Here is a 27,134-nt window from a genome sequence, read left to right on the forward strand (position 1 = left end):
AGATGATGTGTACTTCTCAGTGCATGGTATCAGGAGGTAGCTGATGTTAATATATCTTTTTATTGGTGATGTTAATCTTGGTCTCTTGGTTAAAGTGTTGTCTGTCATGTTTCTCCACTATAGAGTTATTATTTTTTCCTTTGTAATTAAAAAAATACCTTGGAAAGGAGGGGTTACTTTGCAGATTTCCTGTTTCTCCTTAAAACTTTTGCACACGAATTTTAGCTCTTGCCTACAATAATTATTATTGTGTATGGTGATTTTCTATTTCACTCATTCCTTTACATTTATTAATTAAAATTCTTCTGTATGGAAGAGCTCATCCAAGTCTTCCCTTTATTTTTTATTGAATTAATTATATCAGGATTGACTCATGGATATTTATTTCATTCTATGGGTTATAATCCAATACTATTGTTATTTTGTGACACTAATTTTTCCTTAATGTCTTGCCTTATGGAAGCCACTGACCCTCTCTAGGCCTTAGCTTCCCCTTTCCTTAAAGGCTTTTCGGCAAGACAAGGCTATAATGAGTAACGTTCATGGCACAAGATAGATGCTCAACTAAATAGTAGCTAGAATTACTTCTGCAGGTTGGCTATTTATCATTTAGAATTGAATTTTGCACAAAATAACCTGTTTGCAGTGGTGACTAGAGGACTAATACAGTCCAGAGTTTATTTGGTCCACAGGGACTTTGATCTATAACCCTAAACTCAAACACTCACTCTACCACTTACTAACTGTGAAACCTGGGACAAGTAACAACTTCTTTGAGCTTCTTTCCCTCTTATACAAATGTGATATCTTCATAGGCTATAAAAAGTTATGGCTATGAATGTCTTTGCTTCATGGTCCCCAGACCAAAGCTGGCTTGGCTGCATCAAAATTAGATTAGGAATAGGCTAAGTGCATGTTGCTGGCCCTAACCCCATGGATTCTGGTTTAGATCTAGAATAGGTTCCACACTGTGCATTTTTAGCAAACACCTAAGGTGATTTTCTTGCAGGCCAGGTCTGGGAACCAGTGTGACTCAGTAAACACCATGAATGCCCTTCTCTGACGTCATGTCAGCCCTACATCCCCACCACCATCCTGCCACCTTTGTCTCACTCAGGTAAATGCCTGGACCGTCCAAAGGTTACTGCAAGTACTACAGGAAACCAAAATTCTTCTGAGCAGTAATACTTCATTGCATCCCTTCATATAAACGTGGGTCCCTAGGACTCCAAGAGCAAAATAAGATTCTCTATGTATCAGACACAAATCTAATCTATTCCTCAAATATCCTCTTCTTTACAGAAATATACTCTGTGACCTCTCCTCATGGTATTGGGTCAGTAAATACTAAACTAAGAGCCAGGTGAGGTGTAGGGATGGAAAAAGGAGACAGAAAGAAGATCAGGGACATTGAGGAGGAGGAGAGCAAATTAAAGAAGGCAGAGGGGTCCTATCCCCACTTCCAGGTCACCCCCAGGTGACCTCTTTACACATTGTCCTGCTAGTAAGAAGCAGAGACCCAAGTGTGTACTGAGCCTCCGAGCCCACGGCTGGGACCTCTGAGCCCATGCCTGAGACCCACCCCAGGAGCTGGGGGTGGAGATCCCCAGGGGCCATTTGGATATGAAGGACACACATCACGTGGCTCTGGCCTATGCTACACTGAACACACCTAGGCTGCTACACCAGCTCAAAAGGTGAGACTCTCCTGCTCACTCTTCCCCACCAACAGATACTAAAAAGGGTAGGTGTCTCCAGGAGCAAGAATAAAACAGGGGCTTTCAAGTTTAGTTGTGCCCAAGGATCTGCTTCTGAAGTGACTTAAACCCTTCACCTGTCAAAACTTTGTTCAAAAAAATTTAGGTGAAAATCACGTAACAAAATTAACCACTTTAAAATGTACATTTCAGTGGCAACCACCATCCATATGAAATTTCAAACATGCTCATCCCTCGAAAAGGAAACCCTATACCCATTAAGCAGTCATTTCTCAATTACTCTCTCTCCCAATAACTTTTTTTTTTTTTGGAGACAGGATCTTGCTCTGTAACCCAGGCTGGAGTGTAATGGCTCCATCACAGATCACTGCAGCCTTGACCTCCCAGGCTCAAGCTATTCTGCCCCATCTCAGCCTCCCAAGTAGCTATGATGACAGGCACATGCCACCATGCCCAGCTGATTTTTGTATTTTTTGTAGAGGTGGACTTTTGCCATGTTGCCGGGGCTGGTCTTGAACTCCTGGGTTCAAGTGATCTGTTCATCTAGGCCTCCCAAAGTGCTGGGATTACAGATGTGAGCCACTGATCCCAGCCTCAATAGCTTTTTATAGTGAGTGGGGTTGGGGCGGGGGGGTGATTTTCTCCATAGTGAAATTTTATGTAGCCATTGTTTGAGAGACTTTGGGAAACCCTGGGTTCAAAGGGCAGAGGGACATTCTCTCCTCTAAGTAGATGGGAGCAGCCTTCTGGAAAGGCCTAGGGTAACTTTTCCCTTCTCCTGCTTCACCCAGTCCAGTAAGTACAGCGCCAGCCTCTTCCACTCACACAGGGTTTCATGTGCCCAATAATCTCTGAGAACAAGGGCATCGGTAGGGCTTTGAGAGGAACCCCCACAGGGCACCACAGTCTGGGTCACTCCCTGAAAATGGCTCCAGACAGAAATCAGCTCTTACCCTTTGCTTCTCTGGGTCCACATAGCGAATGCCAAAGTAGTCCTTCTCCAGCAGGCTGTAGTAGTTGCAGATGTGGTCAATGAGAAACTGCCCTTTGGTTTCCCTCTGCAAAGGAAGCACATTTAAGTCTCAGCCAGAGTTCACCTTATGCATTTATGTCCACAGGGAGCCTTGTTCACCACCGTGGGTCCAGGCTCAGAAAAATAAATGTGTTCATTCCAGTCCCTGAAGAAGGGGCTTCCAAACTCTTTTAACCACAAATCCTCAATGAGAAATACATTTTACATTGTGAGCCATTACACACACACACACACACACACACACACGCACGCACATATACACACACACACGGAACCAAAAGGACCCCAAAAAGAGAAGCCAAAATAATCCATATGCCATTTAATTTGTCTAATGCTATTTATGACACAGAGTACTAATTTTACAACTCAGTAACTTGTGGAGGTCCACAGTTTGGAAACTCTCATGTAACACATACAATGGCCTAACTGCTTGTTCTAATTCCTCGGTACATATTCGTTCACTCAGTTCTCACAATGATCCTACCAGGAAGGTTCTCATTTTATATTGGAGGAAACTGAGCCACAAAGGGGTTCAGTGACTTGCCCAAAGTCACACAGCTTGAATGGAGCAGGACAGTATTTGAGCCAGGCTAAGTGGCTACAGTATATGGGCTCCTTCCGAGCCACTTTGACTCCCTGGAGCATTCGTGAGTCCACTATGGCTCTTCCAGGAGGTAGGGTCTGGTGAGTGTGGCAATGCTGTAAGTGGTAACTAAATTCCCTGGCTCTCAGTGGGAATGGTGGGGAACCTGCTTCCTTGGGCCTCAAAGCTACTGCATCCCTTTCATAAACCAACACACAAAGGCAGTGTGGAAGATTCAGGGGAGCCCAGGACTAAGATCCAACGACAGGCCTGTGTGACCTTGGGTAAACCCCCGCTGTTTCTACTTTGGTAAAATAAGATAGTTGGACTGGATGATTTCTAAGTTGGTTAGGTTATTTTTCCTTCTGAAATTCTATGAGTGAAAGATGTATCAGCCAAATCTGATTAACATAAATACCACTACAACAAAAACCTCTTCATAGCAAAGACTCTTCTAAGCCCTCATCAGGATATCTGATAAGATTAATTTCTGCTTCAATCAAAGTCGCTGACAGACCCATGAAATGTTTTAGAGATGTGACCTATTAAAATACATGAAGAAATTAGAGGCATTAAGTGAGCCACTTTTTCAATCCACTAAAAATAATTTTGAAAGATCAGTTTGGTCTGTGTTACATAATGATCTCTTCATTAAAGACCACTATCATCAACTCAGGAAGTTGGATGGGAAAGTCACACCTTCCAGCAAAATCTCAAGACCCTTGAGATAATAAAATGCTGCTGTAGACAGTGCAGTGATTAGACAATGCAAGCGTGGCTGAAACAGGGGTCAATGCCTTCCAAAAAGCCTGGGATGCATTGCACTGAGTGAAGGACTGGCGTTTATAAGCACATAGTGTGATATGAAACCTCCATTTTGCTGAAATCACTTTCGAGTTTGATTTTGAATGAGCTTCAAGTTTTTAACTTCCTTCCTAAGAAACCATCTGATATAGCTCAAAAGAGACAAAATATAAAAATGGAATTTGTTTTTAAATGTCTGTAATTGTTTTTAATCCAGGAGGCTCAAATGGCAAAGTTATACCTAATAGCTGAACTCAATGCCCAGAAAATAATCATTGGCTTTAGTTCCTTTTACACACATACTCTGTAATCCATTCATCTTTAAAAGGTTGCAGCATTATTCCCTCACCAAACATGACATAGGAGCTCATCATTTTATGATTGAATGGCAAAGCCCTCTTCATTAGGATTTACTATAGGGAAGTATTCCCTACCATATTCTAGATATGTGGGTCAAGGCAGTGCATTGTAATAATATGGGATTGAGCAGGCCTTGATTGTTCATGACAGATACTGCTGTCATTTTGCCCTAAAGAAGATGTACTCAACAGCACAACAAAGATTTTTTTTTAAATGATTAAACACAGCAACCAATATACACCCTCTAGCAAGATCTCCATTGACTACTCAAGACCCTTGAGAGAAGAAAATGCTGCTGTAGACTACACAGTGATTAGAGTATGCAAGCGTGGCTGAAACAGGGGTCAATGCCTTCCAAAAAGCAGGTCAGGCCAATTCCCATGGTTCCAGATCACCGGGTGGATTCTAGGTCTTTGCTACTGAAGGTATAGCCTACAAACTAACACTATAACAGAGCAGCAGCCTTAGTCTCACCTGGGAGGAAGCCTGTTGGAGACAGAATCTCAGGCACTGCTTCAGCCCTGCTGCACCTGGTCTGCATTTTAGCAAGATCCCCAGGTCATTCGCATGCACATTGAAGTTTGAGAAGCATTGGTCCAGGAGGATTGCCACAATATAGGAAAAACACAAAATTTTACGTGTCTCTAGAGACCATCACAAAGCAAAAAAAAAAAAAAAAAAAAAAAGCCCCTTTTCCCTTGAGAATTGTCTCTTCTTTAACTCAGAAAAATCAGTCCTTTCCTGCCTTGGGTACACAAGCTGCCTCTGCCATTGTCAGGGGATGTCGATAGCCCTTTGCAGTTCTGCCCCTTCCTCTGCACGTTGCCCAGACAGCCTCACCACCCTGAGACCCTCCATGTCTCACTGCTTGGTGCCGAGGAAGCCAGCTTCTAGACCCACATCCTCCTGCCTGGAAACCCGGACAAAGTTTATAAGCCATTTAAGTTCCTACTGTTGTCATTTTTGTGCCCTAAGCTCAGTTCTTGCACTAAACAAAAGCTTGAATAGGCCCAGTACCAAAGGTTGGAAGAGTTCGTTCAGGAATCAGGTGCATGAGTCCAGCTACTGCCCATATACACCTCACTTCAGAAGACAGGCTGCGGAGTAAACAGTGGTTATGACCCAAACCTTCCACACGCTTCCTCCTGAGCCTCCGAAGATAGAGGTTCCTTCCTTGCGGCCTAAACCAGTGCCTGGCATGCTGGATGTTACCAGATGAGTAAGAAGTCTTTGCTTTTTTCTCATAGAAAACATGAGGTCTGGTAACAAAAGGAAGCACTTTCCACAAGCCCTTTGGACTACACAGCACTAAGAGAGAGCCCCAGGTGAGACAATAGCGTCCTGGTATTGGCAATTCCGCAAAGGTAGTGGAATTGGCCAACTTTCATGCGTCTTTCTCAAGGTCTGTGTGCAGAAGTGGTTATCAAAGATTTCAAGTAAAAGGATTTCGTTTTAATGTCAGACTTATGTTGATTCTCCCACAGGGTAGCAGCTACACTTGCAGTACTGATTGAGTAGAGAAAAAAATCAAGCAGCTAATTTAAATTCTTCAGAGCTCTTACCTAAATTATGTTTTATTAATCACAACAGCATTTAATACATGTGAAAAGTAGTAAGATATAAATGCATGAGCAGGGCCTAATACGAGGGTCAGTAGGATTTGATAATCTGTGCTTAAAACCCTTATGTGCATAAGTATAGACTTTTGATGCTGTCTCTAAATGAGGTTGTATGGTCTCAGAAATGCACTGACAGGGTTGAAAGAATTTATTCAACTACACAACTTAACTTGTGTCTCAATACTGGTCCTTATTATCTATAGTACACTGTAAATTGATTCTTTTTATAAATACTGTACCAAAATAATGTGAAGACAATTGCAATATTTTTAATGTGTTAAAATCTATAAGCCAATGCTAGCCACGATGTGACCCATGGACCATGCCAGAACATGAACAGTGCCTGACTGGTCCTCCACGACAGCAGTCACCATCCTTTTTGGAACCAGGGACCAGTTTCATGCAAGACAATTTTTCCAAAGACAGGGTGGCGGGATGGTTTCAGGATGATTCAGGCACATAACATTTATTGTGCACTTTATTTCTATTATTATTACATTGTAATATATAAGGAAATAATTATACAATTCACCACAATGTAGACTCAGTGGGAGCCCTGAGCTTGTTTTCCTGCAACTAACTGGGGGTGATGGGAGACAGTGACAGATCATCAGGCATTAGATTCTCATAAGGAGAGTGCAACCTAGATCCCTCACCTGCACAGTTCACAAGAGGTTTGCACTCCCAGGAGAATCTAATGCTGCCGCTGATCTGACAGGAGGTGGAGCTCAGGTGGTACTGTGAGTGATGGGGAGCAGCTGTAAATATAGATGAAGCTTCTTGCTTACCCGCAGCTCACCTGCTGCTGTGCAGCTCAGTTCCGCGGCCCAGGGGTTGGGGTCCACTACTCCAAAAAACAAGTGCAGAAAATAAGAGCAATTTAATTCTATTGTGTGTACGTGTGTGTGTGTGTGTGTGTGTGTGTGTGTGTGTATTTAACACATATTGGTCCAAAGCAGACTGGAAGAATAAAAATCTAGTACTGGTGTCTCCCCACAGAGAGTTTGAGACTCTCTGATCTAAACTGTGCCACCAGGCTTGGGGATTCTGTTTGGGATTTCTTCAGTCCACAAGCCCCAAAGTGTAAAGGGGGTTGTGTCCTCTCTCTCACCTTCTCTGCCCATTTTTCAGACAATCCTTAGTGTGCGTGTGGATCACTGAACCCCCTGCAATAACCCCATCTTCGCTCAGGGTGGAAAGTGCTAGTCTCCTAGGTATGGCAGAATACTTGGCATAATTCTGGGCATCTCAAAAGGCAAATTCTCTCACCGGGCTAAAGACTCATTGATGTGGCAAACTAGGATCCATTTCAAAAGAATCTGTGTAAAACAATCACATGTCTGATTAGGGATGGCTGGGTAAGAGTGGGTTAACCCTTTTGTGAGAGTGAGAAAAGTTATTTAGTTACTCTGAATCTCTACCTCCTGGTCTGTAAGCTCTAAATAATGCAGTCTGGAATGGGTAACCTGAGTATTAGAGACAATGTTTGTAAATATCTTATCGGACACATAGTAGCTTCTCAATAAATGACAGCTATATACTGTCGTTGTTTGTGATGATTTTTTTTCTTCCGATGCCCACAGTACCTTCTCTTCAAAGGCTGCTGAGTGGACCGGAGTCGGTAGTAAGTCCCACCAAACACAGATGTCAGGAGAGCTTATCATTCTCTCACAGAATGGGTTGGATTTACCCCCTTACACCTTATGGAACCTAATTTTTACAATCACAAACTAGCCTACTTGTCGGAAAAGTCCACCTCTCCTCCCCACCCCAAAGTATGTACTAGGAAAACAGAAGATGCCACTGTGTTCCAAACTTGTTTTCACCACTTATCAGCTAAGTGCCCTTAAGAAAGTCACCAAATCTCTCTGAGACTGTTTCTCCTTCTACAGTGGGAGAATAATGATGGTAACTTCCAGATGTATCCCCAATGAGATATTTTAAGGCTCATTCATGTATCTGTTAAACACCTATTATGCACTAGGCATTGAGATAGGGATTATAAATAATGAGTGAAACCCAGAAATTTATAATCTCACAGATCTTAAAATCCTGCCCTTTGTAAAATGTGATTGAATTTTGTAAACCGCAAAGTATTATACCAATGTTAGATGTCATTATTAATAATATTAAGAATAATCTTAATCTTAAATCTTTGTCTCAATTTTACAGATCCTTTTAGATATAAGGAAGTTAAGTGGAATAGTATTTGCCTCCCAGAACTGTCCTCTGTAGATTAAAAAAAAAAAGTGAACAAAAGACAAAGAACTCAATTCTTTTTTTTATTAATTTAAGTTTCATTTTATGTTCATGGGTACATGTGCAGGTTCATTATACAGGTAAACTTGTGTCATGGGGGTTTGTTGTACAGATTACCTCATCACCCAGGTATTAAGCCTAGTACCCATTAGTAATTTTTTTCTGATCCTCTCCTGCCTCCCACTCTCCACCCCCAACAAGTTTCCATGTCTGTTGTTCCCCTCTTTGTGTCTGTGTGTTCTCATCACTTAGCTCCCACTTATAAGTGAGAACAGGTGGTATTTGGTTTTCTGTTCCTGCTTTAGTTTGCTAAGGATAACTTTCCTTGATTATCTGCAGCCAACTGCTGATGATGCATTTACTTCAACTCCCAAGTTCAGCAGCAAAATTAAAACGACAATAAATTTGTGCTTAAAGAAAAAGAGCAAAGAAATCAATTGCCCAAGTCAGCAATAGCTTTTCTTCAATAATTAAAAAAAAAAAAAAGTCTGGCAGATTTCAGTCCCCAATTCCTAAAACTCCAAGCGAGGTTTTGTTCGGCTTTTTAGACGTTGGTTAAGTGGGAAAAACAGTACCAACCCCAAAACACTGAATATATCGCTAAACTAGTTTCGAGTTTGAATAACTACCTTCAGGGATGAAGGTATGAACATAGTAATAAGAACTATTATTCATTTAACATTTACTGTATATCAAGAACTTTGCTACATATTTTTCATTTGATCTCTTGACAACCCATTGGGGTAGTTAATATTCTCCTCATGTTACAGACGAGGAAAAAATGAACTCAGAAATTCTATGTTTGTTTACAGGGATGTCAAACCGAATCTGACGCCTACGCTGAATCTGTTCTAGGAACTCAGTTGGCCTATGTGCCCCCATTCTCTATGTGGAGATACAGGAAAACAATATGAGGATTTGGGAGCAATGTCAACTTCTCCAATTACTAGAATTTGGACACTGGCAGGAAGGAGCACTGGGTTACCCACAACACCAGGCTGGGAAAAGGCAGTTTTATAAAATACAAAGCACATTATAATAGACTTCATTGGTTAACTGCTTAGCAACCATACATCCCTTTAGCCTTCTTAAAGCAACCCAGATTTTCCTCAGGTATGCATATGCATGTACACACATGCACGCACACACATGGTACAGGCATAAGCCTCAAGGAACTATGACCCAACCGCATCTGAGGGCTCTAGCTTGGTTGGTATGAGGGTAACCCCATCTCTCTTGTCTGATTGGTTCAGGAGAGGACACATGACCCAGCTTAGGCCAATGAGACATGACACATACCTTAACAGGGTTTCTGGGATAATTCTTATTTACTCTTCTGAAAGAGCTTCAAGAAGAAACTTGCCCTTCCCTCTGGACCACACACAGAGGGGCAGTGGGATTGAGGATGAAGCCCAAATAGTGACAGAGAAATGGAGTCTGTGTCTGCAGACTGTAAATCTGTTAATGTGAATTTCCTTGGGGATGCCCGTGAAATTCCTTGTTATTTCAGCAAGTACAGATTGGCTTTTCTGTTTGTTGCACCCAACATTTTCACTCGGGAGAGAAGGTAAATCAATGTCTCAGGCCAAGAAGAGCTAAGAGAGAACAATAGTGCTGGTGTGAAACACAGTTGCAGAGATGGCTGACTGATGAGCCCGGGGGCAGAGTCCAATGATTCTGCTCTATGTTCTGCTGTGTTCTATTCAGTCAGCATAGTGTTAACTGAGCTGATCATGGCTGACTGATGAGCCCAGGAGCAGAGTCCATTGACCGCTGTGTTCTATCAGTCAACATAGTGTTTTGGTGTTTTAGAATGGGGAGACTGCACATAAAATCTGGATGCTGGCTGCCACTGAAAAGCTGGAGGGTTCGGAAGCTGGACCCTAAAGGTCTGGTTGGCTTCTCCTTTCCCTGGAAAATGAACTCTGCAGTCCACCACATTTTCGCCTTCCCTGTTGTCTTCTTCTTCCATTTCCCTCAATTCCTTGATTGCTGGAGGTATTTGAGTTTACAATCCCTAAGCTGAGGCAATAACGGAGGTCTCAGAAAGTGATCCTTGAAAGAGCTTTCCTTGGAAGTACATCCTCAGAGCCAGGAAACATCCTCAGTGGACACAGCTTTGGGCTGCCCTCTAAAGTTGCCCAAGAACTGGGGTCCTAGGACGCAATGGAGGAAGAAAGACCTAACACAGAACAGAGCCATGGGAGAGGCTCGCTGGAATGAGGGAAGCAGGAAAGGGCTGGAGGAGTTGGAAGCACAGCCCCAGGATGGTGGGAATAGTTTGCTCTGGGGTTGGCACTGTTCCTCCAGGACCCCTCTATGACAAACAGAAGTGGGAGCTGTGAGGCCTCATTTCCTAGTTATGAGGGTGGTGAGGTTCTTGTTCAAAGGGCTCTGTTGCTTGGCACTTTATGCCTGCAGAAGTTGCTTTTGAGAAGGGACAGCCTTCATAAATGTACATCTGGGAAAAAAACAGAATTGTCTCTGGTGATTCCTCTACCTGGAAGGAAAAACACAATCATTTGAATGCCAAGAAACTCCATGAGGAGCTTCTAACCAATTACAAGGCCCTTAACAGCAACTAAATGCTCAGTTTGCTGCTAGGATTATGTCTTCTAGGGACAGATGGCTACATTTCTCTGGTGAATCAAGGGCCTTGATTCATTTACTTTCATAGGCAGATGAATAAAGAACAGTAATGAGAAACTGGTGAACTAAATAGTCTGCTTTTATTGTCACGGACAAGCATTTATTAATATAAGAAAGATTGTAGCTTGATTGAACAACATAAAAATGCTCTGTTAATATTCTGCTATAAAAAACTCAAGCCTATTTGTGTAAATTCACATATTTTGTTATGTTAGGGACCACAGCTTTAACAAAAACTGCATCTCTTTAATAAGAAAACCTTTATTAAACAGCAAGTTATATATTGCTTTGTTAACAGTAACTGGTACTGTTGCAAACTGTAACTGGTATTCTTCCTATTGCAAACAGTAACTAGTATTAGATATTGAGCTGTGACATAGATTTTGAAAATTACATCATCCCAAGAATATGAGAGTAATATTAAAGCTATTTAAGAAGGAGATAAATGTAAAGAAAAACAAGAATAGAGGAACCACTCATGGTTGAATCTGTGGTTCCCACACAGAAATTAAAAGTTTCTTTGATTTGTGTTGTCCAAATATTTTCAAATGTATGGAAGATAAATCCAAGATTTTGGAAAAATGAAATGTGTAATTCTGAATACACATCTGTTTTAGAGTAATAATCAGTAGCTACAGCTAAGATAATTGAAAATATAGGCAAATTTTACTAAAGGCATTTTTGTGCCCAGTAAGTATTCAGAAGTTGGTGGAGGATTATGACTATAGTAGTGACCTAAAAAACAGAAAATAACAACAAAAACAATACCAGGGCCAGCTACCCATGAGGGGAAAATAAAATCAATAGTTGCCTGAAAGTGAGAACTGGATGCAAAAATAAAGGCAAAGACATGAGCAGCCACCTTACCCAGCCAGGCCCAGTGGTAGAGAATGAAAACCTAACTGCTTATCCAATGCCCATGGTAGCCCCTACATGCTATGAGAAGACAGAAATACAGTCAACATCACAGCAAGAGGCTTAATAGCATCAAAGCTAGGGAAGGCAAAAGGGTCCTAAGGAAGAAAGACAAAGAAATAGTGCATCCAGGAGAAGATGAAGCGGCCAGAATAGATTGGTCCCTCTATCATCTGAATCCTCAACAGTGTCTTCTGAAGGAGTGTCATAGTTGAATAATCAGTCAAGGTACCTCGTTAGTAACGAGTAACGTTAGTAACGTTTGCCTCTTTTTGATTTTCTTCTGGGTGTTTTCTGCCTCCATTACCCCTACTGTGTTCTGTGGCTTTCATTCTAAAAGATGCCTGGTGTATCTGTTCCTAGTCATTTGGTCATTTCTGTTCTGACTGGCACATAGGTCCATCCCAATGCTTAGAGAATCAGATTTGATTTGTCAGCTCTTCTTAGCAGTTTTTGCCACAGCCTAGTGTTCAAAAGGTTCTTCCTTCGCCATCTTTTTCTTCTTCTTCTTGTTTAAGGATTTTGTGCCACGTCCAGTTCTTGAAAGCACTCACATCAGAATAATCTGGAATATTTACAGGTTGAATCTTTTCTAAGATTTTAACAAAGTGAGTTTTTTTTTTTTTCTTCATGCTAAGGCTAAGGCTCAAAGAAGCTAATTAACTTATCCAAAGTCAACAGAGCTAGAAACTGGCAGAGTAAATATTTAAACCTGGGTCTGCTATATTTGGTTATTATAACCACATTTTAAAACTGTTAAAAAGAAATAAATAACTTCCTCAACTTAATAAAGAACATCTATTTAAACCCTACAGCTAACATCATATTTAATAGTGAGAAACTAGATGTGTTTCCCTTAAAATAGGGAACAAGGCAAAGATGTCCTCTCTTACCACTTCTTTTCAACACTATACTGGAAGTCCTAGCTAATGCAATAACACAAGAGAAGAAAGAAAAAGGAAGGGAAGGGAAGGGAAGAGAAAGGAAAGGAAGGGAGGGAAGGGAAGACAGGAGAGAAGAAGAGAGAAAAGAAAAGAAAAAGGTATACAGATTGGGAAGGAAGAAATAAAAACTTATTTGTCTGCAGATGACATCAGATGTTCTCATTGTCTATGTAAAAAATATCAAAGAATCTACCAAAAAAAACCCACTCCTGGAATTAATAAACTAATAAGTGCAATGTTGCAGGACATAAAGCTAACATACAAAAGTAAATTGTTTTCCTATAGACCAGAAATGAACAATTGAAAGTTGAAATTAAAAACAAAAGACCATTTATATTAGCACCCCCAAAAATGAAATACTTAGGGGATAACTCTAACGAAATATGTACAAAATCTATATCAGGAAAACTACCAAAATTTGGATGAAAGAAATAAAAGATCTAAATAAATGGATATTCTAGTACCCATGAACAGAATAGAAAAACTCAATATTGTGGAAATGTCAGTTCTTTTCAACTTATTCTATAGATTCAATGCAAGCTCAATCAAAATCCCAGTGGGATACTGACAGTCAGATTCTAATGTTTTGTGAAAAGGCAAAAGATTTAGAGTGGCCAACACAGTATTGATGACAAACAATATCAGAGGACTGATGCTACCCAGCTTCAAGACTCACTATAAAGTTACAGTGATGAAGACAATGTGGTATTAGCAAAAGAATAGGCAAATAGAACAATGAAACACAATAGGGAACTCAGAAATAGACTCACACAAATATAGTCAACTGATTTCTGACAGAAAGTCCCCACAGGGTAAAATATATATTTTTAATTTATCCTGACCACAGTAGCTGAGACAAGATTTTAAGCAAAGTGCTCTCAGAAATGAGCTATCTTTATTAATCAATGCTTCCTGAACATAAATACATCTTCATTTAATATCTGCTTCTTTTTCTTAGTCTAGTCTATGATCTGTAATATCTGCTTCTCTAACAAGCCTTGTGAAACAGAAAGGCCAAACTCTCTGGGATTCACCATCTCCCTGAGCCACACCAGGAGATACTAGCATCACCTCCTCTTCTTCTCAGATTCCTAATTAGCAAGCATTCCCTTAGAACTTCCTTAGTGTCTGGTGCTATGTACTATATTTAGATTTCCTCAACTATTCATTGGATTTCATCCACATAAGCCCCAGGAGCTAACTGGTTTCCCATTTTCAAGAAGAGGAAGATAAAACTTAGGGTGGTTTAATAACTTGCCCAAGGTCATGTGGCAAGCAAATGGCAAAATGCAGGTTTGAACTCAGGTCCCTCAGAGTCCAAAAAGAAAAGACTAGAATTATTAACCATTAGGGAGCAGTCTAATATTCATATTTTTAAAAGTAGAATCACAGAATGTTGGAGTTGGAAGGTACTATAGAGATAATCTTATCCAATCTCTTCATTTCTGAAATGGGGAAACTGAGACCCAGAGAATTTTAGATGAAATAATACCAATTAGTGTTGGAATTGAGATTTCAAATCAAGAACTGGAGCCAAGATATATCAGTCAGGATAGGCTAGATTAAGCTGCAGTAACAAAGAATTCCAAAATGTCAGTGAGTTAACACCACAGAGGTTTATTTCTCACTTAGTATGCGTAGCCAATGCACATCGGCAGGGGAGAATTCTGCTCCTAATCTCTTTGAGATGTGAAGGGATTAAGGATTCCTCTTAACAGCTGTTTCAACAGTCAACACAGCAGCAGGAAAGGAATGTGGTGAGTCTCACCCTGGCTTCTAAACATTCTGCCTGGAAGTGACATGCATCACTTCAGTTTATTGGCCAAAATAAGGTACATATCTTGCCTAATTTCAGAGAGCTAAGGAAGCAAAATTCCACCATGTGCCTAAAAGGATGAAATAAAGAATGCTTACAAATAATCCTAATACCAATCACACTAGGGCTCAGTCCAACACTGGGTTTAATTAGCATAACATGCTGGATTGGCCCTCCACAAAACTGTTCTTTAAATATGCACCTAAAATAATGTTGTCACCCATTTTACAATCCTTACAAATATGCCTCAGGCATTTCTATAATAAATCCTAAACTACTATGTGCATTTTAAGGCATTCCATGAGTTTGGAGTTCATGGTCTAATTGGAATTGCTTGAGGATCATATTTTTTAAATGATTCGTGAGTATAGAGCTCCAAGAAAAATATAGCAACAGTCAATTAGGAGCTGACACTCACACCCAGAGAGCAAAGACATGGTTTCTGCTTGTGGAATTCTTAATGCACCAGGAGCCTAATAAGGAAGACAGAATTCCTCCTGAAATTGCATACAGGATGGCTATCCTGAGCTCAACAGTCAAGGAAAATAAACTAACCAACCTGTGGGTCCAATTAAGCATAGAACCCCTGCATAGTGTGCCTGGCAAGAGCCTTGGGCTGAGGGATTCTCCAGTTTCTGAGAATCATCTGACAATACAGCTCTTGGGCTCGCTAGGATGATGGGGCCAAGCAGCCTGACCACGAGTGGATGAATGGTTTATGGAGAAATTAAGAAATGCATTACCATTTACACAGTTAGCTAGACTTTGCTGGGGTAGGGGGAAAATGTCCTCACGCTAGGCCAATAAGAAAGGAAAACTAAAAAAGGGCAGAGAAATGAAGATAAGAGAAGGAGATCATATACATGCAGCCTTAAAATAACCATGGGAGTCCACATGGATCAGCCTCAGCAGGGCTCAGACACATTTTTAAAGAGAAACAGGTCAGTAGCAAAATTACTTGAAAAGAAATTCAAATGTTCATTATTAGTTTTCAAGGAACATTAAAGAGAGCCTACCGTCTAAGCCACAGTAACATTCCCCAAAAGCTCTTTAGCCAATTCAAATTTTCTCGTAGCCTGGAGATGCTACAGAGACTCTCAATTTTCTTTTTCTTTTTCTTTTTTTTTTTTTTTAGACAGAGTTTCGCTCTTGTTGCCTAGGCTGGAATGCAATGGCGCGATCTCGGCTCACTGCAACCTCCGCCCCCTGGGTTCATGTGATTCTCCTGTCTCAGCCTCTCGAGTAGCTGGGATTACAGGCACCCGCCTCCACACCCAGATAATTTTTGTATTTTTAGTAGAGACGGGGTTTCATTGTATTGGTCAGGCTGGTCTCGAACTCCTGACCTCAGGTGATCCACCTGCCTCAGCCTCCCAAAGTGCTCGGATTACAGGCGTGAGGCACCACGCCCAGCAAGACCCTTGATTGTCAAAAACTTCAAATTCCCTCCCCCAGGCCAAACCCTCAAGGCACTATCTTTTCTCTCCACATCCCTAACTTCCCTAATGGTAGCTTTTTTTGCAATAAGAAATCATCTTTCCTCTCTAGGAGACAAGAGGAAGGAGAAATGGGAGACAGGCAGAAGGTGGCTTGAATACACATGTGTGCTTGAAACTGCTGGGATAATGTTTTAAAGGAGCTTCTGCAGTGCTTCAAAGCATATCACAGTTATACTTGGTGTAGCTTGCCTAGGAAGCATCCTGAGAAGGTTGAGAAGGCTGGGAGTGTAACGGGCTGAGCAGGAAGAGAGGAGACCCCATTAGACGATGGAGTTAGCTCCAGAATGTCTTCCACTTCATTGGTATACATGTGGCTCGACACAGCCACACCACAGGAAATTACAGTCTAGTGTAGTTCACATAAGTAATATGACAGAGGCCATAACAATAATAGGAATCACAGCTGCAAATTATTGAGCACTAACTACAAATGAGGGCCTGTGCTGAGTGCTGCACAGAGATTATGTCATTTACCCTTCCAGCAACCCTAGCACCAGCCTTTTTTGGATGAATGACCTTCTAGAAATGTATGACTTCCACCCACCTTTATTTCTAATTCCTTCAAGCTACATTTTTCCCCTCTCAAACCCTACTCCTTATTCCAAGCCCAGCATGGCCCACAACTCCACTCCATGAAGGCCCTAATGTCTCATTTCAATAGTGTCATACCCGAAGGTTCCCAGTAGTCCGGCAATTAGCAGGCCTGTGGCCCACACAGCTCCTGGAATTCCTAAAACAACTGCTCTGTGTGCAGCAGGAATTCCTGCGCGCGCGCGCACACGCACACACGCAGGCATGCACACAAGAACGATTTGTCACAAATATTTAAAGACGGGAAGATGTAGGCTTGGCTCCCCGGCTATCACACCTACCCCTTTCTTCAAGCGATTAGTCACTAAGGAGGAAAAACATCTTGGTTATATTTACATCTCTTCTGACTACACAGCAACTCAAGCTGAGGGTATTTCATTTTTATGGAACTAAAAATGTAGAGGATGATTGATGTGAATTTTAATCGCCATTATCAGCTATTACAAGCCAGCTTTCTTCTTTAAGCCTCCTCTGCCTTTTTTTTTTTACTGTTTGAGGCAGACAGCGGCTTCCTGAAGGAAGGAAAATATCACATCCAATCTACCAGCAATTTATTTCTAAAGAACATTTTCACCCATTGTTTAGAAATGCATCATGGCAGAGCCTGATGGCACTGCATAAACCCACGAGAATGCACAGAAATGCATGCTAAAAATGGGTGCAAAGTGACAGCCCCTTTCAGGGATGCACTTATAAGAAGTGACATAAAGATATTCAAGACAAATATAAAATGAAAAAAAAATAGAATAAACCATTTTTGTCAAACTCAGACGTTTTATGTTTGTGTGTATATTTATATGTACACACTCATACATACATACACATATAGACAACACGTAAAGATTTGAAGGCTAAAAAGCTAAATGTTCTTCGGGATATTTGTGAGAGGTAAGAGTTAGGTTATTTTTAGGTTTTTCTTTGTGTCTCTTTATTTGCATTTTCTAGCTTTCCTACAAACAACAAGCATTGGGTTGCTTATCAGTGTAAAGGTAATGTGTTTCTTTTTCACCACACAGGACACTGGCTTACTCTCTGAAGGGACACACAGCCTATATTCCCAAGGGCTGATGGACTAGAGGTATCCTTAAGACTCACAAACCAGAATTCCAGTTCTCACGTTATCTAGAAGTACTGCTTCCTTTTCATTTTGGAGAGCAGAGAAGGAAGAGATGATGGGCTGAGTGCAGAAGACCATCTCGGATCTTAAAGTTCCATTTCTGGGACCCATTGTAGAGGCCCCTTCAAAACATTACTCCAGTAGTTTTAAGCACAAGTGCATGGTAGAATGTCCTGCCTCTGCCAACTAACAGCCCTCGGCAATTTATTAACCTTTCTGGGCCTCCCAGTGCCCAGGTGTGCAACAGTAGGCTGCACTGGATAATGGTGAAGCTCCGCCCCAGACCCAAGCTGAGGCAGTTCTGGGTTTCCACAATGCCATGTTAGCAGAGCGCCACCCTGGCTTTGTCCCAGGGCTTACAGTGATCCACTTATATCTGAACCCAATCAGCTGGGTCCCCTAAAAGTTGTATCATGGGATGAGGAAGGAGCAGTTCTGGGATACGGAGAGAAGGTATTGAAAGTGTCCATCATCTCTCTCCAAGCCCGTGCCTGCAGTGAGGCTGGGACCAGAGCTGGCAGAGGTTTTTAGTGTGACAGTTAGTTGGAGTAGGGCTGAGCTGCATAATTGGTTCTTACTTTCTGTCCTGACGAAAATTCTGCCAATTTTACTCGGTCATAGATTAAAGCAAAGAGTAACTTATGTTTCATTTCACATAGGCAATTTCTTTTTTTTTTTTTCCAGCAATTCTATCACATTCCATTCTCCCTTCCTATTGCCCCCCAGCATACACACTGAGAATTTGGCTGTGCCACTAATGTAAGGCAGCTGGGGTTAGGAATCAGAAAGCAGATAAACAGCATTGCTAAGGAGCTGCAGGAGTCTTTGGATCTCACAGAACACAGAAAGTAGTCCTCTGAGTCTTCTGCCTCCAGTCACCTAACACCAATCTTCCCTGCTTCCCCCTCCCTCCCTCCACCCACACCTCCTAGTTCCCATCTTTCTGTGAAGGGCCTCCCAATCTTTCCTTCCCATCATCATGGCCAAAAGTTAGAAGATGAGAAGGAGAAAAGTCAAAGGCTACTAGAGCCAAGGAATTCCTCACAATGAACTGCAGTGTCTGGAGGACCAGTTGGGTAGCCTTGCTCCCGGTCTCCACTGCAGAACTTACAAATACATGCTTTGTGCACACAAAGAAAAACAGCGGCCCAAAGATTCCAGCTAGAGCTCTTAGGAAGGAGGAAAGTTCCCACAGGTAACTCACTGGTTAATTTTAAAGAGCTCAGAAAAGGAAGGAAGGATGGCTTTTTCTCTTGTGAGTCAAGAAAAGGTCCTGATGATAACCCTCCCAGATCAGAACACAACTTTCAACCCACGAGTGCTGCTCCCCCAAGTTATATGCGTCATCTCAGAAAGTTGGTTCCTTGCCATTGGGCAATTAACATGTTGCCAATGGGTCCTTATTTGGTGGTCAGTAAATGTTAGCCAGCATCGGCGAGGACACAGCCCACAGAAGAGAGCAGAGAAATCCAGAAATGTAAACTGTATGTACCTCTTCTTCAAGTTGCTGGGTTTTATTTTGTTGTTGTTTTCTGTTTGATTTATTTTCCACATTTTCCTCCAGTTTATTTTATCACTCCAAATACTCCACAAAATGCCTCACCACCATGGTTGGTGTCACTCTTGCCATTCCCCTGTGTGAACAAAGCGCTTCTCGCCACCTATCAGAATTTTGTTATCAATGTGTTCACCTGATCCTAGCAGAGAGTTTGCTGCAGATCCTGCTTCTGCGTGAGAGACCTCACAGACTCCCCACACCCTCGCTGACCTCTCCGTCCTCTGACCTCACTTGGAAATGGATGAAATACTGTCACGGTCATTTCTCATGATGGTGTAATTCCAGTTTTTATCACTTATCTTAAGCTTCCTTTTCTCAAGTGAACTTATTTTTCATCACATTTTCCATCGTACTTTACAGGATAATTTGTACACACAGTAAGTACTTGGTAAAAATATTCATGAAACCATAATGAGGCACCATTTTTACCTATCCACTTTCCAAATCCAAAAATTCTAAAAAATGGCCAACCCCAACAAGGATATAATAGTGGAATTGCATACTACTAGAAGTCTAAATTATGGGAGAAAATTGTGTAGGTATAATTTAGGGAATTTTTAATCTCTATATTTTCCTCCAGGCTCCACTCCCACTTTAAAAAGGCATTCGGCTGCACAATCCCTACCCTCCTTGGAGGCTATATGTAGCAGAGTGAAAATTAGTAACTGGTCAGACCTCCTGGATTTTGTTTTCAAATGTCTAAATCCACCGAGAATAGAATATGAGAAGTGTTCCAGTTATCTGTTGCTGTGTAACGAGCTACTCTAAAACATAGGAGCAAAAACCAATAAGTATTCTCTCATAGTTCTCTGTATTGACTGAGCTCAACTGGATGGATCTTGTCTGGGTTCCTCTGTATTATTGCAGTCTGATGTGGAAGCATCTGAAGATTTCTTCACTCACATGTCTGGTGCCTAGACTGGGCTGGCAAGAAGAGGAGGGGTGCTGCTGAGTCTCTCTCTCTCTCTCTCTCTCTCTCTCTCTCTCTCTCTCTCTCTCTCATCTTTCTCTCTCCCTCCCCTTTCTCTTTCTCTCCATACAGCCTCTCCATGTGTGTAGCTAGCTTGGGCTTCCTCACACCACGGCAGTCTCCAGGAAGCCAGACTTCTCCATCAGCAGCCTGCCTCTTGCAAGATGAGCATTCCCAAAGGGCCCAGGCAGAGGCTGCTTTTCACACATTGTCACTTCCACTGCATTCTACTGATTACAAGTGAGTCACTAAAGCCAACCTGGATTCAAAGGAAAAGGAATTAAACATGTCCTCTCAACGAGATGAAAGCAAAGAATGTATGGCTATCTTTATTTAATGTGCCACAAGGGAATAAAAGATTCTTCTTTCAGATTAAAATGAAGAAAGGAACAAGCTGTATGAATGAAGCTTGCTCCCTGGATATGCTCTGTGTTGGCACAAGGATATTCAGGAGGAAAAATATGGTCTATCTAGGAAAAAAAAAATCACAAACATGGGGCTTTCTGCCCTCACCAGGTTGTCATGTCCTAAGAATCCCCACTGGGCCCAAGGGACAGGCTGATGTGGACATCTAGCCAAAAATGAACATGCCTCCCTCCCATTTCTTGGCACCCAGTGAGACTCCAGAAACTGGGCACAACCCCCAGGTGGGGGAAAGTTCAGAAAAGACAGATGAAAATTTTTCCAGTTACCCCAGTGGGAAAGGGGCTTGATATCAAAACTAGGTTGATTTATGGAAAATAGATTACCATATCTCTTCCAGCCTGGGTTTGGGAACTGACCTTGGTGTCAACCCCTAAATTTTCTTCTTCTGACTTGACTCTTCAGTGAAGTCATTCTGTCTCTCAGGTTGAGCCTTCTGCATCCTCTTCTTTCATCACTAATTACCAGAGCAGAGTTAAGCTGCTGCCACAGGCACCCTCAGACACAATCCATGCAGAAGCACATGAACTGGAAGATTAACCATTCAGGTGCAGGGAAGATGGTGGGGAGACCACACACAGCTCAATTTGGAAATGGATTTCCCATTCCCTCCTGAGAAAGAGACGAGAAGGAAGAGAGCAGCAACCCTGCCAGAGCCAACATAGTGTGCAATCCATCGTCCTGAAAGTCTACCCAGGCAGCTCAAAGAATGCCGCGATAAATTACATATGCCCCTCTATTGCCCCCAGAGAATCAGTTCTGTGCAGGTCAGCAGCACACTCGGGAAAGCAAAGGTTGTCCGTCCTCAGGAATGGAGGTCAACCTTTCTCCACCAGGTTCCCAGAAAGCAGCCCCATTTGAGGTGGGATGTGAAGCAGAAGGCCTGTGAAGATGTTAAAAGCACACAGTATCAAACTCAGGACAAGAAGGAAGCCATGCGCACTGAACTGAATGCTCGCTCTCAATATTGTGTGTTACTGTTCAAAAATGAGATCCGCTGCCCACTCTTCCTGTCCTTAACTTTCAAGTTCCCTTCTAGCATTTATCAAACTGGTCTTTTATTTATAAAGCTCCTAATTGCTCTCCAGATGCGGCTCTCTGCCTTGTAACCCAACTTCTGCCTTCCATCAAAAACAAACAAACAAACAAACAAAAAACCACTCCATCAGCACAGGGAAACCTTGACTAGCTTTTCCCCATGTTGATTCAGAGAATGGACAAAAACTTTTGAAAGAGAATGTGAGACTCTTCAGAGGAAATTGGCCACAGCACATGCTTGTGTATGATTACAAACACCGAAATTTCTTAATAAGAGCAAACATTTTGAGCACATATTATGTGCCAGGCACTGTGCTGAGCCATTTACATATATTAGCTCATTAATACAGTCTCTCTGGTAGATAGTAAGATTATTATTCCCACTTTGCAGATGGGAAAATGTAGGCTTAAACAACAAATAAGAGCTGGACCCAGGACATGAACTCTCTTCTGTGCCTCTTTGAAGCTTCTGCTCTTTTCCACCGAGTCACTGGTCCTCAAACATCGGTGTGCATACTCTGAGAACACTTCTTTTTCAATAAGCTCTTCTGTTTCCCAACCAATGGGTCTGTCACAGTTTTCCTGAGCATTCCCCAGATCAAGTGTGAAACTGATGGAGAGACACATGCATGCCCAGCCCTCAATGCCATTTCTACCAGCAGCCTTCCCTCCAGGTCAGATGACTCCTAATCTTGCTTTCATTGGACAAGGGGCAAAATCATCCCTGTGTCTTACTGCTTTTTAGCAGTGTACTTCCTTTCACACATAGAAGAACCCGAAACCCTAAATTCTCTATTTTTTAAATTAATTAATTTACTTTTAAAAAATGATTTCCACGTTTATTTTAGATTCTGGGTTTGTTACCCAGGAATACTGCATGATGCTGAGGTTTGGGGTATGACTGATCCCATCACCCAGGTACTGAGTATAGTATCCAATAAGTAGTTTTTCAACCCTTGCCCTTCTCCCTCCCTCCCCCACAGTAGTCCCCAGTTTCACTGTTGCCATAATTCTGTCCATAAGTACTCAATGTTTAGCTGCCACTTATACATGAGAACATGCAGAATTTAGTTTTCTGTTCCTGCATTAATTCTATTAAGATAATGGCCTCCAGTTGCACCCATGTTGCTGCAAGGAACATGATTTCATTTTTTATGGCTGCATAGTATTCCATTGTGTATAGGTACCACATTTTCTTTACCCACTCCACCACTGACGGTCACCTGGGTTGATTCCATGTCTTTGCTATTGTGAGAACAGTGCTGTGATGAACATACAATGAACATACAAGTCTATGTGTCCTTTTGGTAGAATGATTTATTTTCTTTTGGATACATACCCAGTAATGGGATTGCTGGGTTGAATGGTAGTTCTGTTTTAAGTTCTTTAAGATATCTCCAAACTGCTTTCCACAGCAGCTGAACTAATTTACATTCCCACAAAACAGTGTATAAGTGTTCCCTTTTCTCTGCAGCCTCACCAGCATCTGTTGTTTTTGACTTCCTAAATTCTCTTTCCTTTTTTTTTCCAGTTTTTTTTTTTTTTTTTTTTTTTTGAGACGGAGTCTCGCTCTGTCGCCCAGGCTGGAGTGCAGTGGTGCGATCTCGGCTCACTGCAAGCTCCGCCTCCCGGGTTCATGCCATTTTCCTGCCTCAGCCTCCTGAGTAACTGGGACTACAGGCACCCGCCACCACGACTGGCTAATTTTTTGTATTTTTAGTAGAGATGGGGTTTCACTGTGTTAGCCAGGATGGTCTCGATCTCCTGACCTTGTGATCTGCCCACCTCGGCCTCCCAAAGTGCTGGGGATTACAGGCATGAGCCACCGCGCCCGGCCCCTAAATTCTCTTTCTAAAAGCAACATATTTGCTCTGCCTCCTCCCTGCTCACCTCAACTACAGATCAGAATGAGGCCAGGCCGGCTCAGAAGGGAGAGTTGCTTAGTAACTGGAATCACACATCCCTGTACCTCAGAGGCAAATGGTACATTTTGCTGCCCCTCAGGGTGTTTTGGAACATGACTCTGAATGACAGAGTTCCTTCCCAGAGTGCCGCAGAATGTCTGGGGCAAGAGCGAAGATCCTCATCTGTCACCTTCCTCTAGGGCTGGAACATCACCTGCCCCTTAGAGACCTGGCGTATTAAACAGACCATTTCCATCCGTGCCTAAGGCTGCAGGCTGTTTCCTGTCCCACGCATTTTATAAAGTCATTTGGGAGTAGATAAGTTGAGGCTAACTATATAATTTCAGTTAATATATTAGAAGTTCACTTTCTTGGTGCTAGCCTATTTTCCCTATGAAAATGTATTTATCCTCATCTTGAACTGACTTCTGAAATATCTTAATGTGTAAGTCAGTCCTTACTGATGTGGAGAGACAGTAGCTAGAGAGAAAGGAGGGGAGAGTCTATTTTTTTAGCTCAATCCACACCAACTGATTCACTCTAAAGAAGGTCTGTCCCAACTCTTGGCTCACCCTAACAATGGTTTGAAGTATTATCTACCCATCCCTTGGGGGAAGAAAGAAGGGAAGAGGTCCTCAAAAGCATAGACTGTGACTCTGCTGGATACTCCTTTGTAAATCTAGGGTGTCTAATTGTCTAGGGGAGTGGAGTGGGGATTCCCCCTTGCTTGTCAGTGGTGGTGGGGTGGGGGCTACAAACCTGAGTCTCTTCATTTAATAACTTGGATGAGAAGTAAGCAGTGATAGACACAACTATTTTACTACTGTTCACTATTATATATTATTTCATCTCATCGAAAAGGACTGAAAATTTTCAAAGTATGCAATTTTTCACCTCATTCATTCATCTGTGTTAAATTTTGAGTTTATACACAGAAAGTCCCAGTGAGCCAAACTATCCATTCACAGTTTATTTCTGGTGATTCGTGATTCTTCAAAATTTGCACCATTTCTGGGATCAGTCTGCATAGAATTGGACTTTTATCAGATAATTCTCAACACACGAGGCAGAAACGTTCTAGCTGCCCATCTTGTTTTTAAGGAATGATATTATTCAGACAGCAAAGTAGACAAACCTTCCCTTTCGGTTATTACCTCCCCAGAAGGTACCCATACTCTGATTTTTGTCATCAAACAGTTTTGCCTGTTTCTGATATTTAACTGAACAGAATCCTTCACTTAAATATCAACAACAGTGTTGTTCTCTTTGTGTCCTGCTTCTTTAGTTTAAAATAATTTCTGCTATTCATACGTGTTGTTGTGTGAACAGTCATTTAGTCACATTATTGCTGTGTAGTAGTACCATTGCATAAATATACAATCCGTTTGTCCATTCTACTGTGGGGTAGTTTCCAGCTTTTAGTAACTGCAAATAAAGCTGCTAAGAACATATTTGTACATACCTTTGGTGAACATATATAAGCACTTCTACTAGGTATATGCCTAGGAGTGGAATTTTTAAGATATACAGTATGAGTTTCTTTATAGTAGATATTGCCAAATAATTTTCTATAGCGGCTATACGAATTTATACTCTTACTAGTAATACATCAAAGTCTTTTTAAAACATTTAATTAATATAACTTTTGGATAAACTGGATACTATTCCACTATAATACTATTAAGACAAACAGAAGGGCAACTTTCCTTACGCCAGTGATATGGCTTTTGCCTCAACCAACCAGAGGAGTAGCCTTTGTGAGCAGCTGAAATTGTTGACTAAAGGATGCTTTAAAAGTTCTGCATCAAAATATGGTCCTGGCTGGGCACAGTGGCTCACGCCTGTAATCCCAGCACCTTGGGAGGCTGAGGCAGGTGGATCACCTAAGGTCGGGAGTTCAAGACCAGTCTGGCCAACATGGTGAAACCTTGTCTCTACCCAAAATACAAAACTCAGCTGGGCATGGTGGCACACATCTGTAATCCCAGCTACTCAGGAGGCTGAGACAGGAGAATTGCTCAAAGCCGGGAGGTGGAGGTTGCAGTGAGCTAAGATCATGCCATGGCATTAAGCCTGGGCAACAGAGCGAGACTCTGTCGAAAGAAAAGAAAAGAAAAGAAAAGAAAGAAGGAAGGAAGGAAGGAAAAGAAGGAAAGAAAGAAGGAAAGAAAGAAAGAAGGAAAAAGAAAGAAAGAAAGAAAGAAAGAAAGAAAGAAAGAAAGAAAGAAAGAGAAAGAAAGAAAAAAAATATGGTTATAATAAAATAATTGCATTTGGAAGATATTCTTCACTGTTCAGTGGGCTACAGGTAATTCTATCCAGCAAGTCAATTCATTCTTCTATGTTGAACTATATTTTGAAATTAACTGATCCTGTAAGTACATCAAAGTTTAAATTCATCTTTTGAGATAGCCAAGTGGTAACCACTCTCTCAAAATCAGGTAGGCTCCCCAAATCATTTTCTGTCAAACGTTATGGTGCGGAAATCTAAAGAACCATCAGCCATCTATTTTTCCAAGTGCCTGAGCAAAATGGAAGGTCCTGTCAGTGGGACGTGTTGGCCCTTCTCACTGTCGCCCAGCATCCATACACAAGGGAGTCATGTGCCAGCCATAGAAGGGCAGAAATACAAGGATGCACCGGGGCCCCTAAATGTCACAACAATGTGTCAGTTCTTTCACCTGTATGGCTTGTGGCTAAACACAGCATATGGATCCCATTTTTAGTAAATGATATCGCTTTTCAGCACTTTGGGCACTCACCCATCAGAGAATCCAACTGTGAAAATTACTGTGATCTGGCCTCGCCAAAAGCCCGCTTGAGATTCATGGTATTTAACAGAACCATGCTGCCTGCCTATTCTGTAGCTTTCTTATGTTCTTCCATTGTATTAACTTAGATCATCAGAAATCCATGGGTATAAATCTCAATATTGTAGCTTCTTACAAAACTGCCTTCACTAATCTTAACTAGGTGACAGACTCAACTAGGTGACAAATAATTTCTTAACTCTTAGCAAGAAGCAACAAAAAGAAAACTATTAGAGATTTCTACATCTCTTGCCAGAATGTAGCCAGGCATTGTCCATTATATTACTCAATGTTATCAGAATACAAATAATTATTCCAAAAAACGATAGAATTGTAGTCCTAGCAGGAACCAGCCAGGGGACCATACAAATTGTTGAAATTCCCTTTTTGCTTCAGCTTCCAGAAAGCTTAGAGTTAACACTTGTGTTCAAATAAAATTCACGCCACACACATACACACGCGCACACACACACACACACACACACACACGAATTCAAAGGGCAAATCTATAGAGACAGAAAGTA

The 27,134-nt window shown here is 41.7% G+C and overlaps 1 protein-coding gene across 2 annotated transcripts in view; it reads right to left on the reverse strand.

Annotated features, from left to right (window-relative positions):
• Positions 1 to 27,134, reverse strand: part of FRMD3 (FERM domain containing 3) — a 295,333-nt gene that overhangs the window by 133,936 nt on the left and 134,263 nt on the right. For both annotated transcript variants that reach the window (XM_001102733.5, XM_002800151.4), the window contains exon 2: positions 2,672 to 2,776. In XM_001102733.5, coding sequence (XP_001102733.2) covers positions 2,672 to 2,776 — 105 coding nt within the window. The remainder of the gene's footprint in view (positions 1 to 2,671; positions 2,777 to 27,134) is intronic.

This window comes from Macaca mulatta, chromosome 15, assembly GCF_049350105.2.
Source record: "Macaca mulatta isolate MMU2019108-1 chromosome 15, T2T-MMU8v2.0, whole genome shotgun sequence".
Classification (NCBI taxonomy): Eukaryota; Metazoa; Chordata; class Mammalia; order Primates; family Cercopithecidae; genus Macaca; species Macaca mulatta.